Here is a 27258-nt window from a genome sequence, read left to right as displayed (position 1 = left end):
TTTTCCAGGCACAAGTGGTCAAGGCTGGAAACAATGGAGGCATAGCTGGGACAGAATAACGTTGTTCATGTAAGCTCTGGTCCCGACTGGAGCTTATGATACAGCACTAGGAGAATGTCATATTTTGCAGGATGTGATTTCGTGGAAAGGTGATGGGCTTCCCCAAGCAGACCTGCAGCAAGGAGGGGTGTGCATAGCTTTGAGATACCTTAGCAACCCTCTCTCCAAGGCTGTAGGTTCTGTAGAACTTGGCATAAAAGATCTTCCATGTAATTTTGTTCCTTAGTTGGTATAATTTTGCCAGAATTAAGGATATCGGACATCTTATTATACCTCAGTTAGTTCTGCATAACATTTGGGATCTTTTAACTGTCCTTTTCTCAAACTTTCTGTATTCAGGAAGTACGTATGTTGGGTTTTGAGTGGTATAGATTGTGTCAGGGTATAACCAGAGTTCTTTAGCCAGATGGCCCTTCATATTTGAGTGAACTGGGTCTAAATTCATACGAACTATGACTTCAGCCACTTAATAGAAGAATAAGATGCGGATCTCTAACTAAGACCTTAATGTTTAAATACTACAGTAATGTGGTCAGTTTAAGTTGTTATTGAAGGCTTTTTTACTGAATCAAACTACCCTGCTCAGTTCCTGCTGCCAAGCTTACTTTCATAGTTGGGAGGAAGTAGGCAATTTTTTTTTTCCGGGGTTAAAAGCCATTCTTCTAAGTCTAACTTACATAAATGTGGAGTTTATAGCAATTATGCTGGGCTCCTTTCTGAGTAAGTCCTTCATATGACTAATTCTGTCATCTCTTTGCTTAGAAAGAACTGTTTAGATTTAGGCTTTAGATTTAGGCACTGTTATGTATATGATACAATAGAATGCTTTTCAGTTATGGCACTGCAATCTGGTTTTCATAGGTGTGCTTTAAAAATGTATTGTTGATTTTAAGCCTGAAATATACATGTGAGAATACACTGGAATTTGGACTTTTAACTTCTGAAAACAAATTGATTTGCTGTATACTTAGAGACTACAGCTGAATCATAATATGACACATAAAATTTACTCCCTGTGTGAGGAAAATAGTTTGAGTAAACCTATTCATGGTAAAACTAGTAAAGGCACAAGTGCAAGAGCATGCTTTCAGAACTCAAATGGGTGACATTTTATGGGTTTTTTAAATGGCAGCACTTGAAGTATTTACTTCTATGTGAGGCTTGTGAAGGTGTGCTCTCCTTTCTTTTAATTATTTTAATTCAGGAGAAGAGCTAAGGGGGTAGTTTTGTACTACATATAATCTGGTGTAAATGTGGACTGCAGCCAAAAGAAGTTTTCTCACTGCTTCTGTTGATACTGATCTGACAATTGTGTGGCCTTGGCGTTCACTGACTGGATGGAGGATTGCACACCAAAAAGGGGGGGAAAAAGTGTATTTTGTTGAATCAGCCAGCTGAAGCAACACACCCCGCAGCTGTATGATTACCAGATCTGGTGCAAAGAACAGGATGGGACAAAACTGTAATGGTAAAAAGTGGGACTAGTGCTTTTCGCAGCAGCCCACAGTTGCACCGGCTTAGGTGGAACATGCGGGGGGAACTTTCTTACAGAAAGTGTGTATTAAAATCCCCATAAGGTCCTGAGGATTTAAATAGCTCCATAAATTGTGATATGCTTTGTGAACTTTTGGTATTCATTTAGCTCAGGTTGTAGTGATGTAAAAGATCATAAAAAAAGAGCAAAGTTGTCAACATAGGTGGGGAAGACTTCAGAATTTTATTCAGCGTTTTGTTACAAGCAAGAAATCCAGGCTATTAATTAACCTGGCATCTGTAAAGGAAATCTACTGATCTGATGACCAGCAATGTAACTTTCAGCAATGTCACGCTGGAAGTCTGAAAGTCTGTGGGGTATTAAAGACTTCACAATTCTTTCAAGCAGGAATATTTTTTCATCTGGCTTTTGTGGTGCATATATCTTGTTACTGGCCCACTGTAGAATCAACATTTGGAAATGTTCTTGTTCACGTTGACTTAATGAGTTAGCTGGAAGAAATTAGCTATAAATCTTTTTCCTAGAGAAAGTTGAGGGGGGGAAAAAGTCACTTAAAAATCAGCTTGCTTCCTGTAAACTGTTTTTTTTTTTTTTATATATAGACATATATATACACATGTATATATTCATACATATATACATGTGTGTGTCTGTATATACACACAAACACTTGGCAATCTCATTCTTAGTTACGAGTGTCTTCCCTTTTTGATTCGTAGCCATATCCTGAACTTTATTCAAACTGATAGGTCAAGCATGGAAAATAATTTGGCTAGAGAACTTAAGGTTCAATTTCAGTCTTTGAGGACAGAATTGTTTTTGCTTCTGTCAAGAGATGCTTTCCTGTGATCACTTTCAGGATAAGGAAAATTGTCAATTGCAGCTGATTATTTTTGTGAAATTCTGCTTGAATTCTGTAACCACAATGGTTTTAAGGACCATTTTGGATTTTGTTTCCAGGGTCTAAAGAAGATTTCTACTTGACTCATGAGATAATGCGACCTTTCTTATATCCAAATCTTTGAGATCAGAAGAAAGGAAAATTTCATACTCTTGATGTCAGGTAAATTACATAATACTATTGAAGGCAGATATTAAGCAGGCTGAATGGAAATGTTTAAATAAGAATAAGGGATTTGCCTGCATTGAGGTCACCTGTTCAGAAAGATTAATTGGAGTTGTGATATGAATTACAGAAATGAAGACCTCTTTCTAAACCGAATTGTTCTGATTTGATTGCAAGAAGCAGCTTCAGGGGTAGTGTGAAGTCTTTTTGCAACCTTATCTGCAGTGCTTTCTCTTTGTGCGGCCACAAGTTAAAACTGTGGTTGTATACAAAGTCTGTGTAGCGAAAAGCGGTTTGGCATGTTACGACAGTCAGTGATTCCATCTTTCTTAAAAGTATTACTTTTAGCCCTTTTAGCTGTGTGGTTTCTGTGTGAAAATTAGATCTTTATCCAGCTCGATTGTCTTCAATTTGAAGGCTTGGTGTATTCTTAACATTTTTGTCAGAAGCAGATTTATTAACACCCTTGTTCATAATGATATCATGAGGCTGCTGCTCATATCCAGGAAAGATGAAGTCAGTGTTTACCAGAAACACACCACTTTACTTGAGTGCTGGTAGTTTTTGCTGTAGTGTTTTGACACTTTCTCTGCCACCCCTGCTACAGGGCGTTATCCTCTGATGGAAATGTAGGTCAGTCTCAGCAGCTTCAGGGTGACTCTGAGTTTTACTTCAAAACTGTTTTCATCCATGATTTAAGCAGAGAGGAGTTTTTGTGTTGGGCATAGCTGTGCCTCAGCTTTGTTACATTAACTTTATTGCAGGCTATAACTTACGGCAAATGGACAGCTAAACAATGGAGTACTGACATTTTATGGCACTGCAGCGATATTAATCAGATATCAGTAATTAAAGAGGTTTCATGAGAGGAGTTCAGATTTCCTGATATTCTCTGCCGATCTGGCATTAACTTTGGTAACCTCAACAGAAAATAAATGTGTATTTTCAAGTCTAAGGATACCAATGCTTACTTCCCAGAGACTCCAATATATTTTAATACTGAAGAGTATGCTGTTTGTACTACATCAGTAATATTAAACAGGTTTATTACAGGGGCTGTGCTGTGTAGCATTTCTTCAAAACTTCAGCTCTAACCTGATTTTCAGCAAGACTTGGATTACTCCTTCATCAAATTTAAGTTCTGGGATGCAGTTTATTTATAACTGCTGTTTGTAGTATGCTAGATAAAAGATAGTACTAAATTTGTAAGATTACTAAATATGTCTCCCTCCCTGCCCCAATCTGTTGCTAGTACAGCTTTCAAAAATGCATCAGCACTGCGTTGTCATACTGCACGTATGAGCTCCGGTCTGAGCTCCACTGGGATTTCCCAACTGAGCTGCTTGGTGCACAGGAGACACTTTTGCTTGTGTTCCATCTCTGTCCTTTATCAGAGTACTCTGGGCTCTGTGCACTGGCCTAGAAAACAAGGATTGCATATGTGTTTTACTGCTGTTGATGTTTTTGAGCCACTGTAAATTATTGGTCATGCCTTGTTCCTATGAAAGGCTGGTGGAATCTGGGAATAAAATTGGTATCAGGTATAGCAAATCATGGTTCAGGTAGTGTCTGAGTCTATTCATTTTTGTGATTAGGTAAGCATGCGTGGCCTTGTTTTGAAAATTCCATATTTAAAAGAAAAACGTTCCAATGTTACTTGTCCTCTTCATTGCTCCTCTGTAGAGAATAACCTGTTGGCAGCATCAGAAGGGGTAGAGATCTGCCCTGTAGTACATAGAAATTCAGCATTTATTTCTAATGCAATATATAATTATGACATCATATTTCTAGAAAATGACCTAATTTTCTTTTTCATGTTTTGCCTCAGTGAATGAGATTTTCCTCACTGTGTCTCACTGCATAAACGTTATGGTAGTGTATAATTGATTTCCTACAGGACCCCTACACTGTTTGTAGCTTTTTTTGTGGATGTGATTCTTTAGCCTATGAAACAAAAGTATTTAAGAGCTATCAGGATATTAAATCCTGTTTTTACATTACTTTCACAAATGATTTAGTGTGACTTGGAAGGGTGTTCAAACAGATCACTGCTAACATTCTATATATTGGTCTTTCAAGATATGACAATATTACACACGTAGCAGTCAATCTTGGGTTTCAGGAATAATTTCTAAGTAAATTGATTCATGAATACAATTTCATAGTATTGATAAAATGCCAAGTGCTATTCTGTAATAAGATGGCTGCACAGTTGCTTTTTTTTTTTTTTTAAGGTAATATTTGAAGTGTTTGTGAAAGTCCCAACAGTAAACTGAAAGAGGTGGCATGGGGATAGCGAAGGGTGGTGTCCCGAGTTCCTGGCATCTCTGTGTCTCGGCTGCTGATGGCTAGAGGGGGTAAGCCCGATCTCTGAGTTGGGCACTGAGCAGAGCAGATAGGTATCAGAGGAATTTCACCTTCTGAGGAATCCAAATGAAGGATCTTGTAGGATGGCCTGGTAGATTTCTTCTGTCCTTGTGGTGGTGAAGTATGTTTTTCCATTCCTTCACTGGCATGAGAGAAGAGAGGCTTCCAGTTCTGCCAGGTGTGGAGGAGGGTTGAGAGTATATGGTTGTGGTGGTGTAGGAAGTGCAAAATGAAGAGTTGTTGTCTTTCCATGCAAGATTGTGCTGAAGCAGCAATTAAACTCTGAGATTAATGGCTTAATTTTATTCGGACAGAATTGCCTTACTTGATGTCTTTTCTGATTATTTTTGTAGGGTCTCTTGTGGACTATTTGTACCCAGGCTGAAAGAGAAAGTAGGAAAGCAGTTTATTCAGAGGCTCTTCAGGTGCATTTGAAGTAGCATCAGGTAGTTTTCAAGTGGCTATACATAATCCACTGAATAAAATTATCTGAGATTTTTTTTCTTAATATCTCCCTATCTAAAATGTGCACAGCTTCTGAGAAGATTCAATTAACACAGTCACAAAAAGTTGCAATAATGGAGAAGCGTAACACAACTCATTGTTGCTTTTGGCCTTCCATTTTAAAAACTTTCGTAATGGATTTAAAACTTTGAAATCAGACTACAAGGTGTTAGGGAGTACAACTTGTATTTATTTTGCTATCACTGTTCTTTAGCAGTGTTATACACATATATGCTAGGATCTGTCCTCCTCCCTTTGCTTATAGTCCATTAAACTTAAATTCAAGTTATGAAGGATTTGGACCTGTTACACTGCCTTGTGCTCTTGGGGAGATATGATCCTGGGAGTAACCATGTAGTTATAAGGAACTGGGCTAAAGTATGCTGAATATGTGATGCAAAATTGCAAAAAGGTGAAATTCTGTGAAGAATGTGTATGAGCATCTTACAGAGTTTGGAGCAGAGTCATGTCTTTATAGTCCTATGGCTCCTTTGTAAAACAACTTTTAAAAGTCTAGCTTGTAAACTTAATTTTTTTTACTCAAATCTGATTTTGATGGGGCAGTAAAGATCTTGGATAACTTTTTTGTTTCCTAATTAATTTTCCATTTTATTTCCTAATTACATGAAAGCAAGAAATCAAATATTAGGGAAGAATACAAGGCTAATGCAGCTGAAGGTGGGGATTTCAGTGCATGAGAGGGAGGCTTGCTATGAAATGAAGAACATTACTGTTTTGAGTATTGGAATGTGTACATCAAAAAATGTAGACTAATTAGGCTTTTTGTTTTGATCATATTTTAACAATCTGGCCTATTCTTTTTCTGTGTCTTTAGTAATAGGGCAGTAAGTCTCTGCTTGCATTTAAAATGTCTGACGTTTTGGGGGAGTTTCCACAATCTAAATAATATATGGAGTCATATTAGCTGAGCGTTTGCATGGTGAATGCTATAGATTAAGGAAAGGATGATGCATTCCATGTGAAGTAGACATTTGCAAATGCCGTTTGGAGTCTTCATTAAATTACTGGAGATGGTATGCCTTCCTAATATTATGCACTCAATTTTAAAACTGTTTGAGGCATGATCCAACAAAAGGAACATAATGTATTAGTAGTCAATTAAAATTCAAATTGTCCTTAATTCATACCCTATGTGTCATACCCCTCATGGTTATATTCTCCTACTAATATTGCATAACTGTTGGTTGAAACTAATGCTGTATTTTAAAGTCTGTAGTAATCCCTTTCTGGGGTAATTTGTTTTCAAACAAAAGACAAAAAGTATTCTTAATTTAAAAGTTTGTCAGTAAGAATAAAACATGAGGTTTAAGACTTACATAGAAGGCTAATGCTCTAATCACAGGCTTCAACTGTTCTCATTGTCTCACGTAGTGCAGCAATATGTTCCTGGGGGGGAAGGAGTGTATGTCAGTGTTTTCAAAACTAAAACCAGGTTTTTTTATTTGTATATATTCACAAAAATTTGTACAAATATAGTGAAAAGGTATATATAGAAAGGCAGGTGAAAGGAGTATTAAAAAACAGATATTGTACTATTAATTCTTTCCTTTATCCTGCCTGCAACAGTGAATCTTTCCAGAATAACTTCACACCAAACACTTTATTAAGAATAGCATTCAAAAAATTCCAAGCCAGTTTTGTTACGAAACACCCTTGTGTTACCCATGGCAGCCTTTTACATATTGGTAAACAAGCCAGTTTAGGGTCACTCTTAAATTATTACCCCAGAAAGGGTTGATCTCTGGGGGTGAGAATAGCCAAGTCTCGTTATGGAAAGGAGGATGTTCTCCTCCTGCAGGATAGGGCAGTGGGAATGCCTTGCAGGGGGGAGGGGTGTCCCAAAAAATTCCTGTAAGCCTTCCTCTTAGTGCTAAAAAGTTCCCCTTCAAAGATGGATTTTAAATATTTTGATATATTTATACTTTGGACAGCATAATGGTTTATAAACATGGTAGTCCCTGCTCACTTGGCTGGCTTTTATTACACCAGTTCATTGATTTGAGCTCTGTAAAATAAAATCTTCTGTAAAACTGTAAAAAAAAAAAAAAAAAAAAAAAAAAAAAAAAGCAAGGCTGGAGATGAGAGATTTTGTATTACAATAGTAGATCCTGTGGCCACCCCAGCAAGATATTCCTGGTGAATGACACATTGTTATTGCTTTTCACAGAGAACTGCTAACAAGCTTCTCTCAACATTTTTACAAATATTCTGCCAAAAAGTAGAGGAACAATTGGTGGATTTGTATTACTACTGTAGCTGAAGGTCTACAATCAGACACTTATTTTCTGGTCTAGGGAGCAGTGCAGCAGAAAGAATAAAACACTGAGAATTTGGTTCTAAAGTAGCAAAACAGGCTGAACAAGTGAGAAACATGGGTGAAAAATTATTTGGCTTACGATTAAATTTCAGATGAAAAATTCATAGCATTTTTGTGAAAGCTATCTTATTTTTCAAGTGATACCACAGAAATAACTTTATCAGTTGGCATGCTTTGCAAGTTTTTTTACATGTGAATTAAATTGGAAGACATAGGGATATATGGCTGCTTTCCCTAAAGATTTTATGATGTTCACTTCAGTGTGGTGAATAATTAAATTTGGCCATAATTGTATAAGAAGTAAGTATAATATTGTAGACAGATAGTGCCTGATCCTACTGCTTCAATTCACAGAAATGAAACATGATTCCACAGAAACTTCTCCAAATATTTCTTCAATTGTACCTGGACTTACTGATCTTTTCTGGGATCTCTGTGCACATTGGGCTTTTGTCACCACCTCAGAGCTGAAATGCCTATGTGCTATGAGAGCTGCTCTCACTTAGAAGAGCTCTGGCTAACCAAGTTATCCAGCAAATAAAATATTCATGTTGGGAGCCCAGTTTTGGCTGATGTTCCTGGTGTCACTGGTTGGGGTGGGATTAGATACTGACACCATGATCCTGTATTGGCAGGCTGTTCCTTCAGTGTTGTTTTTACATGTTTAGGGTAGAGAATATGCACTATGTACTTCTCAAGCCCTCAGACAGCGTTACTGTTAGGGTGATAGTCATGAATACTTAACGTATTTTAATAGCATTTAGATCAGGTTACATTACAGTGAATCGACACAATAATTTGGGATCTAATAAAAGCTTTTTTGTTGGAATGAAGCTCCATTGAATGTATTTCTTCTTCTGCTTCAGTGTTTTCCTTGTGTTTGAGATCTGCATATATCTGTTTAGCTTTGATTCTTAAAGGATTTAGTACCATCGAATCTTATGTAAGTTCCTGTGTGTGACTTTGAACGTGCAGGAGGAACAGATCTGTGCAGAGAGCACTTAAATTTGCATGGTTATTTTTTAGAGCAGAATTGTATTTTCAGAATTGTTAACAGTGTTTTATGTACAGTGTATTGATTTTTCTAGGAGATACTGAAAGTATCACTGGTTTTAAAATAGCACTGCGGAGTGTAAAACGTTGGCTACATGTGGGGTTACTTGGAGTGTATGTCATATTTTGCGTAAATGTCCTGTATATGCTGTTAGGAGAGCTAAACCTATGGTCTTCCATGCTAACTTTAGAATGTGAGTATAATTCTCTTTTAATTTGATGAACCTTTATAGCACTTCCAACATGTAAACAATGAGGATGAAAAAACCCCTCTTTGTGTATATCCTGGTTTTGGCTGGGATAGAGTTCACTTTCTTCCTAGTAGCTGGTGTAGTGCTGTGGTTTGGATTTAGCATGAGAATAATGCGATAACACGCTGATGTTTTAGTTGTTGCTAAGCAGTGCTTATACTAAGTCAAGGACTTTTCAGCTTCCCATGCTCTGCCAGGCGTGCTGGGAGGGGGCACAGCCAGGACAGCTGACCCAAACTGGCCAAAGGGCTATTCCATACCATATGGCGTCATGCTCAGTATATAAACTGGGGGGGAGCTGGCCAGGGGGGAGCGATCGCTGCTTGGGGACTGGCTGGGCATCAGTTGGTGGGTGATAAGCAGTTGCATCACTTGTCTGGGGTTTTTTTGTTTGTTTTTATTTTTCCCTGGGTTTTATTCCTTTCTGTCTCATTACTTGCCTTTTCATTACTATTTATTATTATTATAATCATCATCGTCATAATCATTATTATTATATTTTATTCTATTTCAATTATTAAACTGTTCTTATCTCAGCCCATGAGTTATCTTACTTGTGCTCTTCAGATTTCTCTCCCCCATCCCCCTGGGAGGGTGAGCAGGTGGCTGCGTGTTGCTTGGTTGCTGACTGGGGCTAAACCATGACATCATTATATATTTTTTCTTATTGCATTTACTTCCTAGTTTAGGCTTGCCATTTCTTATCTTGTGTTCCTCTCTCCGTTCCCCCTCTGTCCCCATTACAGTACTAGGGTTTCCCCCTTGGCCTCTGAGGGAATGCAAGCCTAAATTAGGGGCTTGGATTAGTGTATCTGGACACACTACTCTTCACAGAACAGGGGTAGTGGAAATAAATAATCTGTTGTCATTTCTGTATGTTAGCAGTATGGATGTCTCTCTCATTTCTAGAATTGGTTATTGAATTGAGGATCTCCTTTCTTAGTGGTAGGATGGAATACATAGATGTTTACATAAAAGTCAGGGTATTTTTAGGTAAAAATATAAATCTGTGCACTGTTTGCTCCTTTGTCATACTTTGCATACAATTGATATATCACGAATGTTAGCACTGATGCTCAGAAATAAACCTCAAAATTGCAGTTCTAACTGAAGGCTTGACCTTTACAAATATATGCTGTATTTTTGTTTATAGGTGTAAAACGAAGGTGTATGTAGACAACCTTCCCACGACAAGCGTTGTCATTGTTTTTCACAATGAGGCTTGGAGCACACTTCTACGAACTGTTCATAGTGTGATAAACCGGTCACCACGACACATGCTGGAAGAAATCGTCCTCGTCGATGATGCCAGTGAAAGAGGTAATGACAACGTCAATGCTTTAGCTTGCTGCTCTTTTTACTTAAAAAATTGAGACTGACTTTCTAGAGACTTACCTCTCCTCAGCAAAACACAGTAGCTGGGGCAGGGGAAGGCAGAGTGAGCAATGCCCATTTTGAAATACAGGTGGGTCATTCTCCACTGAAAGCTAGTGTAAGTTTATCTGTCTGTTTACTTTTCTGTTGACAGTGTAAAGTTTGCGTTTGCTAGTGGGTTTATCCTACTACAGCTTTCATGTTTTGCATTTAGGATTTTAACACGTTCCTAAAGCTTGAGGGCATTTAATACTTGGATCACCTGGTGAATAATAGCGAAGGTGACTCTTCCTCACACACATCCAAATTTACTATCACTACCACCATCAAGCTTAATTAAGAGGGATTAATTTTGATTGTTCAGTTCATGGGAAGTTGAAATTCAGTTTCTATGCTGTAAGATATTCCACGTTTTAATAACTAGTGCTCCAGATGAAAACTCCATGCTACAAAATTAAACTTTCCATGTGTAATGAAATTAATTGACAAAACTGGAAGCTGATATTTTTTCTTAAAATAAAATAACTTTATTTAGATTCTAATATTTTCATATTTTTTGTAAGCTACAATATAGTAGAAATAAAAATAATATTCTAGACAATACTTGATATTTCGTTTTGGTTAATAGTTGGTATTTGGCTTGTTCCTTGCTTAATCTTCCTCGGTGTTATGGGTTATAAAGTATAACTTGAGGGATTTTTTTTTTTGTTGTGTTTGTAAATGGAGATGAGAGGGTATTATGGTTTTTTTTTATCGAAAACATTTCTATATTTTTATATTGAATAAACCTTTTTTCTGTATTTCTACATTGAAAGTTTTCCACTAGGACTAATAGCTCATAGGCCACTAGAAAAAAGGCTTGGCAGCCACCAGTTGTAGGCCGTTATCTGTATCTGCAGGAATTCCCATGCTTTAGTCATGGAAGGGTTTTACACCCAGCATGCTGACATCTCTGCCTGATGCTTCTGATTCCAGTGATGCAAAATCCATATTCTGCTGCTTATGGTAATTCCAACTTCAGAGGAAGATGGCTGACCGTTGTCCAAACAACAAGATCTATGTAGGAAGAGAGACAGTGGATTTCAGATCATATGGTCTAAGTAGCATTACGGTGCATGGATTACAATGGTTAACAGGAATTTTTCGTAGCTGAAGAAATTTAGGAGTGGATTTTTGCACTTCATGTCTAACATGGTAGAAAGTATAATGAGTTTCTTTTTCAGGTTGCATGTGTGTATGATGCCTTAGTGCATTAACTGACCTCTTCCAAAATGCGTACGTCTAGAGTACATCTGGTTGTGGAGCAGCTGAGTAGACTAAAGAAAGATCGTATCAGCTAACTGAGCTCTGACTAACCTGTTTTCCTAAGGAAGCATAGCTCATGCACTCAGGTTGTGTTTGCACTTGTATCAGTCTGTGTTCCTTTCCTCTCTCGGGCACCCTTGCTTGCTTTTGCTTTCTTACCTAATACTAACTTCAACTGCTTCAGCCAATTTCAGTGCAATTTGGAAGAAGGGACAGAGGCCTTAAATACAGTTACACTCTGGCAGTAGAGCAGGAATGCCCATGCAAAGGGCAAGGCTACCACATAAAGGTATTCCAGATTAGATGAAAGGTGTTATTAACTTCTGCTTTTAGAAAGGCACAAGATCAAATTTCCACTGTTTTCACTTGTGGGGAATTTGTAAGTATACCCCTCAATTTCTTGTAGTTTTTCAACCTTTATATAAAAATTCCACAATTCTTTGGTTCTAATGCATGTGAAACTGCTCACCTCTCTTGGAGTTGTTCCCAGGGTACAATCCTCTTTTTAACATGGATGCTGATATTTGGATTCTGAGTGCCTATACTAGGTTATTGTACAGGTATATGCTTCCTTAATGGAACAGAGGCAGTACACTTGTTTTGGTTTGTTTTCCTAGCAAGAGTCTGTGCACAAAAGCTAACTAAGTTTACTGGAAGCGTGCTCTGTTTCATTTGTCAAAATGGTCCTTGGCACTAATTCAAATCAGTGCTAATGATTGATTGTGACAGGTCAGCTTTCAATATGATGTAGAAATAAAGAGCAAGCTAATATTAAAATAATGTAGACATAATATTTCTTATGTTTTGCCTCTTCAATTTCTGTTTTAGAAAAAATCCATTTTAGCATAGCAATAGCCATGTCCTCATTATGAATTAGAATTATAGTCCAGTTAAAAAAACATGTGCCTTTCTCTGGACAATTTTTCTGTTTCTGGGTTTGGGTTAGCTAATAAAAGCAAGGGAACTTCATTCCAGGCTGAAGGATACAGCATTTCAGACGTTTTTGGTGGTGTTATTGAACCTGTTCCAATATTTAGTTTTGAAATCTGTGCTCTTCATTTTGGATCACTTGGGCATCTTTTATTTGTAGTTATTTTCAACAATTACTGGAAGGGTTTTTGTTTGTTTGTTTTTGTTTTCCAAAAACTTGTTGTGGTTCCAGCAAGCATGCTTTTACATTAAACAAAACAGAAGGGTATGATGCCTGAAAATTTGAAGGGTTTAGCATATGCTACTTAAGCATTCTGTTTGTGTTGAACTAAAACAGCAGACTTTTCCAGAAAAAGAAAATGTTCAGCCCGAGTAGTGTATTTTGAATTCTAGCATCAGAGTCAATTTAATTGGAATAAAGTAAGCATTCAGTCTGCCTGAAGCACGCTTTGTACCTGTTAGTGTCATGCTCTTAGAAGAATGAATTTGCATAATATCACGCACTTATTTACACCGAAAAGAAAAGCTTTGGAGAAACAAGACATATCTGTAACATTGTTCTCTAGTTACTGATCCGAATTGCATGTTTAGTTTTTAAGTATTGATCTTTGGTAACTATTTTAAAAAAAAAAAGTTAACAGGAGAAATCAGGATTAGTCAGTACTTAAAACTAGGTCAGCACTGAATGGCCGAGCATGGTAGGCAGGTTGCGTCAGGATAGAATACACTCACAGAAGTTAGTTACAAAGATACAGATCAAAGCAATGTAACCAAAACTAAATTCCTGCCAATAACATCTTATAAAAGTATTCACACTTCTTAAAATTGTGTTTGAATGCTTACATGTGATAAATCTGTGTTTTATTGTAATTCAATTAAAAATATGTTTGAAACTTAATTTTTAATTTATATTCATATAAATGTGACTCAGTAATAGAATTGGCAAGGTGGTTTTCAACTTATGCACTTACTTGACTTGAACTGAATATATTTGCTTTTTTGGCTTTCTTAATTCTGCTGCTGCCACAGAAGATGCTCTTTAAACTGTTCATAGTCCTAGGTAAAATTATTGCACCCTTTTGATGCAAAAAAAGTTTGAAAAGAATATTCAGCAGAAAGAGTTAAATGAAACTAGTGTCATACCTCTGAAAATACATGAATTATTATTGTTCCCAAGTAGAAGTATTTGTGTTTTGTTTTGATTTTTTTGATATTATCAAAACCTCACAGTGTGTTTGAAATGTATGAGGCAATGCTAAAAATCTACTCAGCTGTCATCCTGGGTCACTTGTAAACAACGGACTCTATAATGCATAAAACTTTTCATTTGAGTGTTTAATATGGGATTTAGTATAAATATGACCAATAGGTTTGTATAGAAAATCATCTCTACAGCTTGATTCTGGTGTTTCTTGTAGGCCAAAATGTACTGAATGCATTAAAACACTGTTCAAATACTCTTTTTTTTAAAGAAAAAAGCAAGTCTCACCTTACAAGAAAACTATTACCAGTTTCTGGCTGGATGATTAGTCTGAAACTCTAGGCTCTTGCTACTTGAACTAAGGGAGCAGTTTGTGAGGGATGTGGATTGCTTCAAGAGACAGTGCTCTGGGGGGAAAATATGCTGCTTAGATTTGAGCATTTAACCCTAACTGCTGGTAGCAGAGGAACACCAGAAATCTTGATGCCTGAGTTATCCCTACAAAAGCATGGAAAATGAGACATCAAGCTTTACCTTTTTGCTTATTTTCCTGAAATTCTAGTAATATTTTAAGGGCACAGTTACTGAATGTCTGGCACAATGTTTTGTTTCTGGGAATACTCCCTTATGAAGTTTTGAACAAGGTGGTAGTTCATAAGGATGCTTTTATGGACATGGTTAAACATGGGAGAAGGACTGTTCTTAACCCTATTCCCTCCATAGTGAAAACACTGCACACATCTGTGATTGTTTCTTACAGAAAAAAAATTGAAAAGTACTTGGGAAGATAAATTGAAATTTGAAATACTTTACAGAGAAAATGTAGGTAGGACTCAAGATTTTTATATGCAATACGTTGACTGTGACTGTCATGTAACTTTCTGGTTTATGCTAGTTCTTGACTGGCTGCAGTTGTGTTATTGAAATCTTTCTCTTTCTCTCTTCCCCCGGCAGAATTTTACCATTCTGTTAATGTAACTGCATTCAAGGACCAATGTCACAGCACATAGTCATTCAGCTTTAAGTGGTTAGAACTACTTTAAAAGCTTACCAGTACTACACCTGAAACTTGCAGAGGAACATGCCAATTTGTGTGACTTGCTCATGAGATGGTTACCATAGAGAGAAATGCTTCACTGTTTTATTCTCTTTGTGTATATCATGGAAGCCATATACATTAAAACTACAAACATTACCATTATAATAGTTCTTTTAAATTAGTGGCTTTGGAAAGCTACAGCGTAAAGAGATGAGATTATATTTGCTACAGACTCAATCAGCCAAATGATCTCTGTTTGTGCTCAACCCTAGAAAGCCTGCAAAATGTTCAGACATGTACACTTGGTTTGTACTAATAAACATTTATTCATTTGAGTCTCTGTTAATATGCAAAATAAGAATTAACTTGCTTTGAGTTTCTCTGGAGACAAATATTTAAGATCTGTCAACCTCTTCGGCTCTTTTAGCACAGTTCACCTTTCAAGATGTGTCAGAACTTATTTCTGTGGGTTTTAGTGATAGTCCAACAATGCACAGAAAAAAATGAGGAGGCAATTAGAACTCATTCATCCGGAGCAGTGGTAAGGAATGGTAATCACCCTCAGGTCAGCTCTGCCTCTTGAGATTTACAAAACAGCCACTAAGTTCATGCCATGCTTCCCCCCCCCCCCCGCCTCCAGTGTCACACTTATTCTTGTATGAGGTACTTACTATCCTATGCTAACAGGCTTGGCACTGTTCTAGTACAGCTCCCATGTGCTTTGAGTGTATAATCTAATATATTCCATAGATGTGTTATAAGACTATTTTGCCTTTTTTACAAATTTGAAATCTGCAAGTTATTGCAGAAGTCTCTTTCTGTGACTGTCAATTGCATTCTTCCTCAATTCTTTGTTCTTCCTTTGGCATCATCCATCATAGTCGATAATTTTTCATGATGGACAAAAACTGTGCCTGGCAATGGGAAATCTGTTAATTTGGCAGCTCTTTGTAATGCAAGTAATTTTGAGTCTCTAGGCATATGGTAGCCAGTTATGGCTGTTCTATTTTGAATAATTTGTTCCTCAGCTAAGCTGAGGTTTGTTTGGTGTTACAGATACTCATTTATGATTAATGATTTTGTCTTTATTTTTGTTTTTAGGTGTAATAGTGATAATTTAATAGAAAAAATATTAGCCAGAAAAAATCTAGAGAAAGCACAGTTGAAAAATTAATTTTGATCATGTTTTAAACTGCTTGCAAAGAAATTATCTGTAAGTTACATTCCTGTAGGAGGTAATTCGTTATGTTCAGCTAGTTGGATCATTTTCTGTGTTTTCTTGGTAGAGAAGTGTTATGTCCGAGAGCACTTATGCATATGTTTTTGAAAGTAAGAGTCACATCTACTCCATAATAAAAACTTGCCTATCCAATCTGGTTTCTGTGTAAGCATTCTACACTCTCTTCATTTTTGTGTTTTCCATAATGAAGAAATGAAGAGGAGGAAGAACTTCCTGCTCTAGCAAGTGAAACAAATGGAGCTGTGGAAGGGCATATTATGAAGTGTAGAATAAGCAGCAGAGGAAACTAGCTGAGAAAGTAGGAAAAGGATAGAAAAGAAATGAGGAAATGTCTCAAAAAAAAAAAAAAAAAAAAAAAAAAAAAAAAAGCTGACCTATGTACCTGACAGTTTCCATGGTTTTGATCATTCTTTGCAGACTTCTTGAAAAGACCACTGGAGAATTATGTGAAAAAATTAAAAGTACCTGTTCATGTGATTCGAATGGAACAGCGTTCTGGATTGATTAGAGCCAGATTAAAGGGGGCTGCTGCTTCTAAAGGCCAGGTCATCACCTTCTTAGATGCTCATTGTGAATGTACAGTAGGCTGGCTTGAACCTCTGCTGGCAAGGATCAAAGCTGACAGGTAATTATCCATCTGTTGGTCCATGTTGGTTTTTTCAGTTATTAAGAAATGTTCCAAGTATTACAATATAGCCTACAAGCAAATACCTACTTTCTGAAGGGCTGGATAAATTCTCATTGGTGTAAGGGTAAACAGCTAATTCAGTACAACTTTTAAAAAGTAAAACTCGGTTTAAAGTGAACCTTATATTGGGATGCATGGGATAATGTGTTAAATAGCAGGAGACCTGAGCATGAATGGAGTTGAGAAAGCAGTGGAATTTGAGGTCTTCCTTCTGCAGCCTGGCCCATTCCTTCATGAATTTGGGAAGATATTCTTGAGGAAGAAATGGTTAACACCAACACTGTGAGCAAGAACTGTCAGGTTTACTGTTTTCAGGTTGTCATTGTGATTTCTTTATTTTGTAATGTATTTGTATTGTGGAAATCTGTGCTGTGACTTGGTCTTCTGGGATGTATTTTCTAAAGTTAGAGTAGTTACTGGAATCATACTGATCTACACTGCAGTAACATAGCTTTGTGTTTCTATCGTAAGTCAATACTCGCAACACTTATATCCGTGATAATGTGATGGAAATTGGGGGGGGGGGGGGGACAAGTGAAAGAATGATCTGCTTTATAAAACATTCATACATCTGAGCAGTAACTGTGTAGTTGCACACTAGCCTGTTAGTAAACAGCACATTAAATAGACTAGATATTCAGTATGGTGTTACAGATCTCTGTTTTGTTCTTATGGTTATAGATAAAAATCACTTTTAAAATTCAGCATTACAAAATACAGCATTACATGATGAAAAAGCTACAAGTAATAAAGAATCTTTGTTCAGAACTGTGCTAAGACATAATACTAACATTTAAGTTATCATTAATATACTTTTTGTGAGACTATAATACACAAATTGTTACAATTTGTGCAAATGGCTCAACTGAGTAAGTCCTTCAAATGTAGTTGCAACCCCTGAATCTTTTTACAGAGCTTTCTGAGAGAGGAAGCCTGCTTGAGGATGGTTACTTAAGTGTCTTTAAGATGATTAGAGTTAGTTTCTGTGAGTCTATATCTTAATAATGCCAGGACAGTGGACAAAGAGGCCTCTTTCTGTCGACTTTGATGCAGTAGAATCATGGAATCAGTAAGGCTGGAAAAGATCTCCAAGATCATCTAGTCCAACCATCAACCCAACACCTCCATGCCTACTAAACCACGTAGCAAAGTGCCGCATCTAAATGTTTTTTGAACTCCTCCAGAGATGTTGACTCCACCACTTCCCTGGGCAGCCTGTTCCAATGCTTGACCTCCCTTTCAATGAATAAATTTTTCCTAATATCCAACCTAAACCTCCCCTGGCACAACTTGAGGCCATTTCCTCTCGTCCTATCATTTGTTACTTGGGAGAAGAGACCGACCCCCACCTCTCTACAACCTCCTTTCAGGTAGTTGTAGAGAGCAATAAGGTCTCCCCTCAGCCTCCGCTTCTCCAGGCTAAACAGCCCCAGTTCCCTCAGCCGCTCCTCATAAGACTTGTGCTCCAGACCCTTCACCAGCTTCGTTGCCCTTCTTTGGACACGCTCCAGCACCTCAATGTCTCTCTTGTAGTGAGGGACCCAAAACTGAACACAGTATTCGTGGTGCAGCCTCACCAGTGCCGAGTACAGGGGCACGATCACTTCCCTAGTCCTGCTGGCCACACTATTTCTGATACAAGCCAGGATGCCACTGGCCTTCTTGGCCACCTGGGCACACTGCTGGCTCATATTCAGGCAGCTGTCAACCAACACCCCCAGGTCCTTTTCCACCAGGCAGCTTTCTAGCCACTCTTCCCCAAGCCTGTAGCGTTGCATGGGGTTGCTGTGGCCCAAGTGCAGGACCCAGCACTTGGCCTTGTTGAACCTCATACAATTGGCCTCAGCCCATCGATCCAGCCTGTCCAGGTCCCTCTGCAGAGCCTTCCTCCCCTCAATCAGATCAACACTCCCGCCCAATTTGGTGTCATCTGAAAACTTACTGAGGGCGGGCTCAATCCCCTCATCCAGTAGTTATACTTTGTTAACAAAGACTATCATTTCTTAGTCCTGAGGACATATAAGAATACTTCCCCAGAGCTAATGATGACGTTTTAATTTTAAAACATGCAAGTTACTTTGACCACTTAACTAGAAATGAAAACCTCTTGTTTTCTATACAATTACTGTGTGGCGCTGAGAAAGCTATGATCAATTTTTCCATCTACAGAGGGGTGAATATTTATTACTGGTAGTAATGCAAATACTATTAAAAAAAAAGAGCTAGTATTGCCAAAATTGTATCAGAAAAACACATTTTCCTTGAGATGAATTAACTTTAATTAGCAAGACAGAATTCGAATATGTTTCATGGTAATAATCTATTGGGTACTGTTGTTAAGAGATGGCATTATGAAAACTTAAACCATATGTGTTGAACAAAATTTAAAAAAAACCCAACATATTTTTTGATATTTTAATTAATAGGTTTTGGTTCTTTCCTTTTGCTAGGAGAACAGTAGTGTGTCCCATCATTGATGTAATTAGCGATGACACCTTCGAATATATGGCAGGTTCTGACATGACCTATGGTGGATTCAACTGGAAGTTGAATTTTCGTTGGTATCCTGTTCCTCAGAGAGAGATGGATCGACGGAAAGGAGATCGAACCCTTCCTGTTAGGTAATGAGAAATTACTAAATTGGTTAAGATGTTCACCTGATGTTTACTCATATCCTTTTTAGGTTAATCTTGTAAGTACTTAATGAATTGTGTTGTAGCATCATTTTTGCCTGATTGAAGGAACAGCACACAAGTTTTTTTTACATGGATTCGTTGTTGGTAACTTTTGGTAGCAATGAAGGAAGCAATCAGTTTGTCACTTCAGAAATATTTTTAAGTTTGTCAGTTACCAGAGAATTACTAGTTTTTATACTGATGCATGGGTTTTTATTGAAGCTTATTTTTATCTTTTATTCTAACAAAGTAAAAAATATTTTTGAAAAGATGCATCAATTTTTGGCATATATGTGTGTGTGTGCATACATATATAAACTTAACATCTTCAAAGTGCACGGATGGGAGGTGAATTTATACTTGCATGTCATGTAGATGTTGTGACAAAGTTAATGAGAAACACAGATAGCGTGTGTGTAATATGTACTTTTTAACAATTGCAAACTTACAGTTTCTGGCCTTACTGTTCTGAAAAGTGGGCAATATTTACTTACCATAAAGTTGAGGATATGGTCTTTACTCCTTTATTGTTTGTTTTTTTTATTTAAGAAATCCAGAGGTGGTCTCAGGATATTGCTAATTGTATTTCCCCCCCTGCCCCATTTCCTTTTTAGGGGGAAAAAAAGCCACATAAATCTTTAGTTAGATTGTGACCTAGCTTATATTATGTGTCTTTATGTGTCTTTCAGAAAAAGCTCAAAGCGTTTCAGGAAAATGACTGATAGAAAATAATTTATGCTGAAAGTGTAAATAATTTGTATACTTGAACTACAAAGTTGTGTTGTCAGCTCAATACATAATTCACCTACTGTGTATTTGTTGACTAAAAAAAATGGAAATTTGGGAGATGTTGCTAAAGTTACAAGAAACTAGCACCATTTTTTTTTTTTCTACCAATAGGGAATCTGTCAAGAAAGTCTGGATGTAACCTTGGCTGTACAATTTTCTTGTATGAAGCACTAATAGTGAAAGCAAGCAGGCCACTTCATGGCCTCCTATAACTTTTTTAAGAACAGTTGCCAGAAGTATAAATTTCCTGTAAGAAACTGGTTTCTTTTTTATGAGTTACTGGCATTGAAGGCAGAAGTCTTTCTCAGGAATGACAGCAGCTTTCTAGGGGCTGTTTCTCTATCCGGACTCCAATTTGAAGTGAGAAAATGAGAACTGTCACTAACTGCTTCCATCTCTGGAAAATTTTGAGCTTGCAAGTACATCAATGGTAACTGAATTTGGATGCAAGCCTATTGAGAAGGAACATGTTAGGAACTTGGGAAATAAAAAGCCATTTTGTCAGTGTAAGTGTGAAATGTATTTAAGTATATGTTTTCATAGTGACTGATGCTTATTTTTTGTCTCTCCACCCCAGGACACCTACAATGGCAGGAGGTCTTTTTTCAATAGACAGAGATTACTTTCAGGAAATTGGAACATATGATGCTGGAATGGATATTTGGGGCGGAGAAAACTTAGAAATTTCTTTCAGGGTAGGTAAAACTCTCTCTTTTCAGTGTGCTGTTACTCAGGATAGTGCATCTTGTGTTCCATAAAATACTGATCTGCTGCCTGCATCAGCGTCCTCTGCTGTTGCAGTTAGCACGTTGCTTCCTGTCAAGTTCCTCCAATGGAGATATGCAAAGACTGTATCTGTCAGTGAAAAGTGCATGGTGAATAGTTGGCAGAGCCTTGTGATTAAAAGATTGGGATGGTCATTCTGAAGAATGAATGCATGTGTGTTAAAAGGAGTTCAGTTAGAAAAGCTGATTGGGGAGCATAAGTTAAGGGTGATCTCATCAGTGCATGTTTTAATGCATCAGTGAAATGTGAGCACCTCTGTTACAAACTCTATCTTCTTGCTGTTTTCTAACTTAATGATTGCACGTGTTCATTTGGATGTGGACCTAACCACCACTGTTCTTGCTTTCATTCCCACCAAATAGCACTATTTCCTTTTGTTTTACTTATCAGCTCAGAGTATATAGGTGGATACTTCTGAAGTAGTTCAGCTTTCTGAATCTGCCACTTTTAGAGGTCCAAAAAAAATGGAAAATATCTTCAAAAACCTCACTTGGGAAGTGAATGGATTTTTTTACATGGAGATTCTATTTTATAATGGACTTTTTTGGACAGATCACCATCTGTTACTTCCCTGAGATTCATGTGAGCCTCTTCCTTCCTTCACTGTCAGCTTGCCCAGTTTGCTAAAGTAGTCTCTTGCTGATGCATTATTGCTGTGAGGCCTAATGTACTCTTTCTTATGCTACCTTGCGCAGGCTTGCGAGCATCTCTATCTATTGAGCAGGAAACAGGCTTACATTTCTCTTCCAGGCAGTATGTATTTGTTCTAGACCTCAACTAATGTTCCTTCTCCAACTCAAAAGGAAGCACGTGATTAACGTTTTTAAACTTTTTTTTTTTAACAACTTGAAGCTATGCAATAATTGTTCTATCACTTTCAGATTTGGCAGTGTGGTGGCACTTTGGAAATTGTAACTTGTTCACATGTCGGGCATGTGTTCAGAAAAGCAACACCATACACTTTTCCAGGAGGTACAGGGCAGATAATCAACAAAAATAACAGACGGCTTGCAGAAGTCTGGATGGATGAATTCAAAAACTTTTTTTACATCATTTCCCCAGGTGAGCAGGTCTTTGGTTATGAGAAATACCTATTAAGAATTAAAATGTTATTACTACTGGGGAAAAAACATGAGTATTTAAATTAAAATGTTATTGCTTTGAAGTTCATAAGACAAAGCTCACGTAAGATGTACAAAAAGGAAGGTCTTAATTGAAAAATACTTTTGTTAGCCAGACATGTGCCCTGAATTCTTTTTTCTGTGTGTTTTTTTTTTTTTTTTAAACATGCACATGACTTATGAGCTTCGTGTGCAGTAGAATTAAAGCTCAGTGGAATGTCGAAGAGCTCAACCGTAGTGCTGAAAACTAGCCATCCAAATACATCTCGTAATGTGCTGCAGTTTGGCCTCTGGCTTCTGTGTTGTAGGCATTCCAGGTTGAATAGATCAGAAATTATTTAAGTGAAACCCTGTTGCAGGAGTAGCAAAAGTTAACATCTGTCTTGGTAGAGTTTGCACTTCACTATCCAGAATATAGGTGCAAGTTGCCAATATACTTGACTATGGTAATATTTCTTATGTTTCTTAACATGGATGTTAACAAAGCAAGGGGATAAATAATGAGGTAAAATATGAGAGCAAATTTCCTATGAACTCTAACTTTAGGGAAAAAAAAATCAGGAAAAGAAAGGAAACCTGGGAAATACTGAATTATTACTTTCCACCACAGGGTATTTTTGTGATTGTTGTTTAAAAAAACAGAGACAAACTTTGGGTAGGTGTCGACACCCTCTCTAAACACTTGAGACATTGCAGACATTTGACTTTAAATACTAAGTGGTAGTTCTATATGCCACGTCTGCTTTTCCAAAGACGTATCTTTAAAACTAGTATTTCCTTATGACTTGCTTATTAAACCTTTGTTAGTATTGAAATTTAAAAGCTGTAATACAATGTAGGATGAGTCTGAACAGTGTCAAATTTTAGATTACAAGTTTTAAGAATACTTATGAGAACAGGTGACTGCAGTGTGTGGTGTGTTTTTGTCTTAAGAGAATGCAATACTCAAATAAGACTGTGTAGGATTTTTTAATTAAAAATAATTCTTGCTACTATTCAAAGCTTTTTAGGTGAAATCAGAAACTAACAGCTTATGGTTACTGCCCTGTGTTGTTCGTAATGAAGCATTATGAATTCAAACATGATGTATAGATATATCGTTCAGAAAAGTTGTATATAAATAGGTGCAATAATTTTTGGTTAAGATTGCTTTTATGCATTCACATCAAGCTAGACTTTAAAATGTAATAAGTAGCTGGAACCACCTAACTAAAAATAACCTAATTCTTAAAAACAAATGTAAATTACTGAACACCATGATAAGGCTCTGTTACTTCATGTATAATCTCTATAGTCCTTCCATTTCATGTGGTAACCATAAGCTACAAAAGGAGTTACACTGTTTGAATTTTGTAGGATTGTTGTTTTGATAGGTCTTTCTTGCATAGCTTTGCAGTATTGTGGAATATGCATGCATTCTCCTGTTGGAGGAAAGCAATGAAAGAATTTAATTGAAAATAGAATACGGTAAAAATTTCGAAATGGTGAACATAAAAAGCAATTGTTTATAACTGCACTGTACATTTTCTTTCCTTTCAAAAGATGCATGTCTGCATAGTTTGTATGCTAATAGCCTTAATGATCGGTGGATAGGGATATGTTCTTGCCAAGCTCCTCTTAGAGCATTTGCACGAGGAGTCTTACAACCTCTTTGAACATAACTGCAACACCTTCAGTAATGAAGTGGCATAGCTCCTGACAGGAAGAAAAATCCCTTCCTACATCACTGACCTTCCATCACTGACCTCCGACTGGCATGTGATCCCATTTGTGTACTCATATCCGTATCGACACTGCACTAAAGTTTGATACTAGAATTTCCAAGTGTTTCAAGAATAGGATCATATAGTACCTGAGTAAGTTGGGTTATTCTGAAATTGGTTTGTTGCCTGGGACTGTGAAGAGAGTGGTTAGTACTGTGGTTAATTCTTAGCTATGATATAATACCTATTGTTTAGAGAATGAACACATAAATGTACTCAGTGCCACTCATGCCTCACACCCCCCAAATCCATGTAAGCTGTGAGAGCCAGTAGGTATTAACTAGAAAGAATTACTATTTTGGGAAGTTCACAAACACCTTACTGTTGTTTCTGACTTTGCCTGCTGACAGCAAATAACATCAGTGTAAATTTCAGAAAGTCCTTCTGGCCAACAGTTGTCTTAGGAACTCAGTGAATCTCTGCTACGTTGGCTCATTTAGCCGTACTCTGCTTTTCCAGGTATCCTTCCAATATAAAAATTTAAATGTTTAGTTCTTGCAGAATGATGGTGTAGTGACCCCCTGGCAGAGTACAGTATGCAGCCTGTGAAACTCTTTGCTAGTACAATGTGTACTTTCAATATTGCTGTGACAGTGTCACAGGTTTCTTGCAAGGAGTGAGGTCAGGGTTTTTAAACTGATGCTGGTTTGCAAGCCTGGGTGCAGATGAGCGTGGAAAACAGGCAATCCTCTGTGCACCCAGGTTTTTTTTCGTTAGTTGACATGGATGAGAAGATTGGATTTTGAAGGAGGTAATATACTGACAAGCATCATTGAGCCTAGCTAACAAGAAATTTGTTTCCTCCTTTATATCCTTTCTCTTCTGCTCCCCTAAGATAGTGAATCACAGAGGGATTGGTCAGGGAAGCAAACCTAAAATTCTCAGGTAGCTTTCCTACTTCATGTAATCTGTGTTGTCTGGAGAAAAAAAAAGGCTTACTGCTTGAATGATAAGAACTCAAGAGACTTTTTACGATTGATGTAATGTAGTTAAATGGAAAGCTGCCCTCTTGAAAAGTAAGCCTGTAATCCTTTTTTCTTTAATAAGTACAGCCTAGTAGAAATTGTTACTTGTCTGTTTTAAGCTTTCATGCATTTTAGAAGCCATCTCTGCTTAGAAGTGGATAGGTACAGATGGAGGTTGGGCAGGAAAGTGTTGCAGTAGCTGCTGCTCAGCCAAAATCAAGCCTATCTCATTGCATGCAACAGCTATTCTCCACAGCAGTAATGGCACGAGCTCTAGTCTTTTGTCATTAGCCGACAGTTTTTTCTCAGTCATGCATTACAGCAGGGTGCTGTTTCCCAGACCATGTCCTCATAGGCTTTCAGAAAACAGATCCAGCATGCGCATGTGAATAGTCTGATTTCTGGCTCCGATTGTTCTGTTCTGCAGACTCTGCCACTTCTTTATTTCTAGTGCTGACCTTTCATCACTTTCTCCACTCTAAAATACTAGGACTGGATTGTCCAAGGTGAGGTTTCACGAGATGGCGATGTCAATCTAACAGCTTGCTGCTAGGAGAGTGCCTTGCTTTTCATGGCGGGTGGTAGGGCTTCACCTCCCCTCACTTGTTTGTTCATTTATGCCAACTGATTCGACTTGCTGAACTTGTCAGGATTATTTGTCCTGTGGGCTGGCTCTCTACTGGTTAAGTTAGCACCTGTGTCAGCACAGGAGGTGCAGCAGGAATCTGAAGCTGAGTAAGGGAAAGCTGCCCCTTTCCACAACAGCAGCTGCAAAGTATTAGGCTGGCTTACCACAGCTACCTCCCCCTAACCTTCTCCTAACTAATTAATGATAAACTGACAGTTGTAGATTTGTTGGTATCCTTAATCTAAAGGTGAAGCATGGATACTTTCAGACTGTGTGGTTTCCCTGTGCTGCATGTAAGTCTGGGTTCCGGCTCCTACATGTGCCCCCCTGCTCCTTGTCCAGCCTGCATCCTTGTCGTTCAGCAGCCTCTCGCATCCGAGCTGGTGAGCTGAAGGCATCCTGAAAAGCAGCTCCAATGAGCTTGGGTAGAGCCTTGTCTAGCTTGTATGGAAATTAATTTTATCGTTGGCAAAAAAAGTTTGTCCCAGAAGGTATCTTTTGTTGTGCTGGGGCCAAGTGGACAGGCAGAAGGCCTGAAAAGACAGCATTGCAGAATTACCTGAGCAAGAGCCATCCAGACAGAGACATAGATGTGTTATCCTGAAAACTGGATCAGTAGGCCTAGTTCCTAAGCACTGCAAGCACTTGTCTCTAGCCAAGCATGGGAAGTCAAGGTTCAGTATATACAGACTGGAAATGGATAATGTTTTTATTTACGGTTGATTGGGAGGACAGAGAAGGGACTGAGTCCATGTCTTGCAACATAGCTAAGCCTATGTTCAAAATACCTACTGAGAAATTCCATGCGTTCTTGTTTTCGGCTAATATTCCCTGTTAGCATTAATTGGGAATGCAAATAATGTAGCTATTCCAATTGGTTTTAAATGATTATTGCTTATCAAGTTTCATAATACTAAATAAAAACAAGTTCTATGATTTTTAACAGAAGACTAGTTTTAGATGAAACGGTTCTCGTGCTGTGCTGTTGAAAACAATTGAGCAATTTATAATCATGATGAAAACGTCATGCTTTTCTTTTTCTTTCAAAGCAGTTTAGCATAAATATATTGCCACACATTGAACTCGGCATGCAAATCTTCAGCTCTTGAAATTTTAGGATGCAGAGCTGTTGCAACACAGTTGATGGGAAGCTTAAATATAACGTGGCAAAGAAAATTAAACTGAAGGAGTATTCTACTGATAGACATAATTATATGTACTTTTTTGTAAAGGTATAAGGAAAAACCATTACATATTACTAATCAGAGTAGTCTGGTACTGCGTACCAAACTTCTTGAAGAATAGTGACAGCACAAGCAAGTGCTGAGATGAATCTTACATTTGAGTTCTTACAAAAGAACTGGTGATGGTGTGATTGGATGATTTGATGTGAGTGTTTTTGCCTTGCCAATATTTATTTTTGAATACACCTTTAAGTGTATGTGTGGAAAAAAGCATGTGATTGTTCCACAGCAAACAGCAAGCTGTGTGACAAATAGTATCATCAGGGAGGTCCAGGCTTTTAATGTAATTAAGGTTTTGGGGGTGGGTGGGAATATATTGCATGGTCAAGTAAAGACAACAGTAGCAACTACTGTTAAATACTATTTCTGACTTTTT

The 27258-nt window shown here is 37.6% G+C and overlaps 1 protein-coding gene across 3 annotated transcripts in view; it reads left to right on the top strand.

Annotated features, from left to right (window-relative positions):
• Nucleotides 1–27258, top strand: part of GALNT1 (polypeptide N-acetylgalactosaminyltransferase 1) — a 91200-nt gene that overhangs the window by 55733 nt on the left and 8209 nt on the right. For 2 of the 3 annotated variants that reach the window (XM_075494141.1, XM_075494140.1), the window contains exons 5-9: nucleotides 10288–10454; nucleotides 16641–16848; nucleotides 19362–19532; nucleotides 20953–21070; nucleotides 22043–22223. In XM_075494141.1, the coding sequence (XP_075350256.1) occupies nucleotides 10288–10454; nucleotides 16641–16848; nucleotides 19362–19532; nucleotides 20953–21070; nucleotides 22043–22223 (845 nt within the window). Of the gene's footprint in view, nucleotides 1–2600; nucleotides 2619–10287; nucleotides 10455–16640; nucleotides 16849–19361; nucleotides 19533–20952; nucleotides 21071–22042; nucleotides 22224–27258 lie in introns of those variants that run through there. The other variant, XM_075494142.1, reaches the window with a different exon arrangement.

The sequence above is a fragment of the Mycteria americana genome, chromosome 2 (genome assembly GCF_035582795.1).
Source record: "Mycteria americana isolate JAX WOST 10 ecotype Jacksonville Zoo and Gardens chromosome 2, USCA_MyAme_1.0, whole genome shotgun sequence".
NCBI classification, from domain to species: Eukaryota; Metazoa; Chordata; class Aves; order Ciconiiformes; family Ciconiidae; genus Mycteria; species Mycteria americana.
Note: the sequence above shows the minus strand (reverse complement) of the source record. Positions and strands in the feature narration are given on the sequence as shown.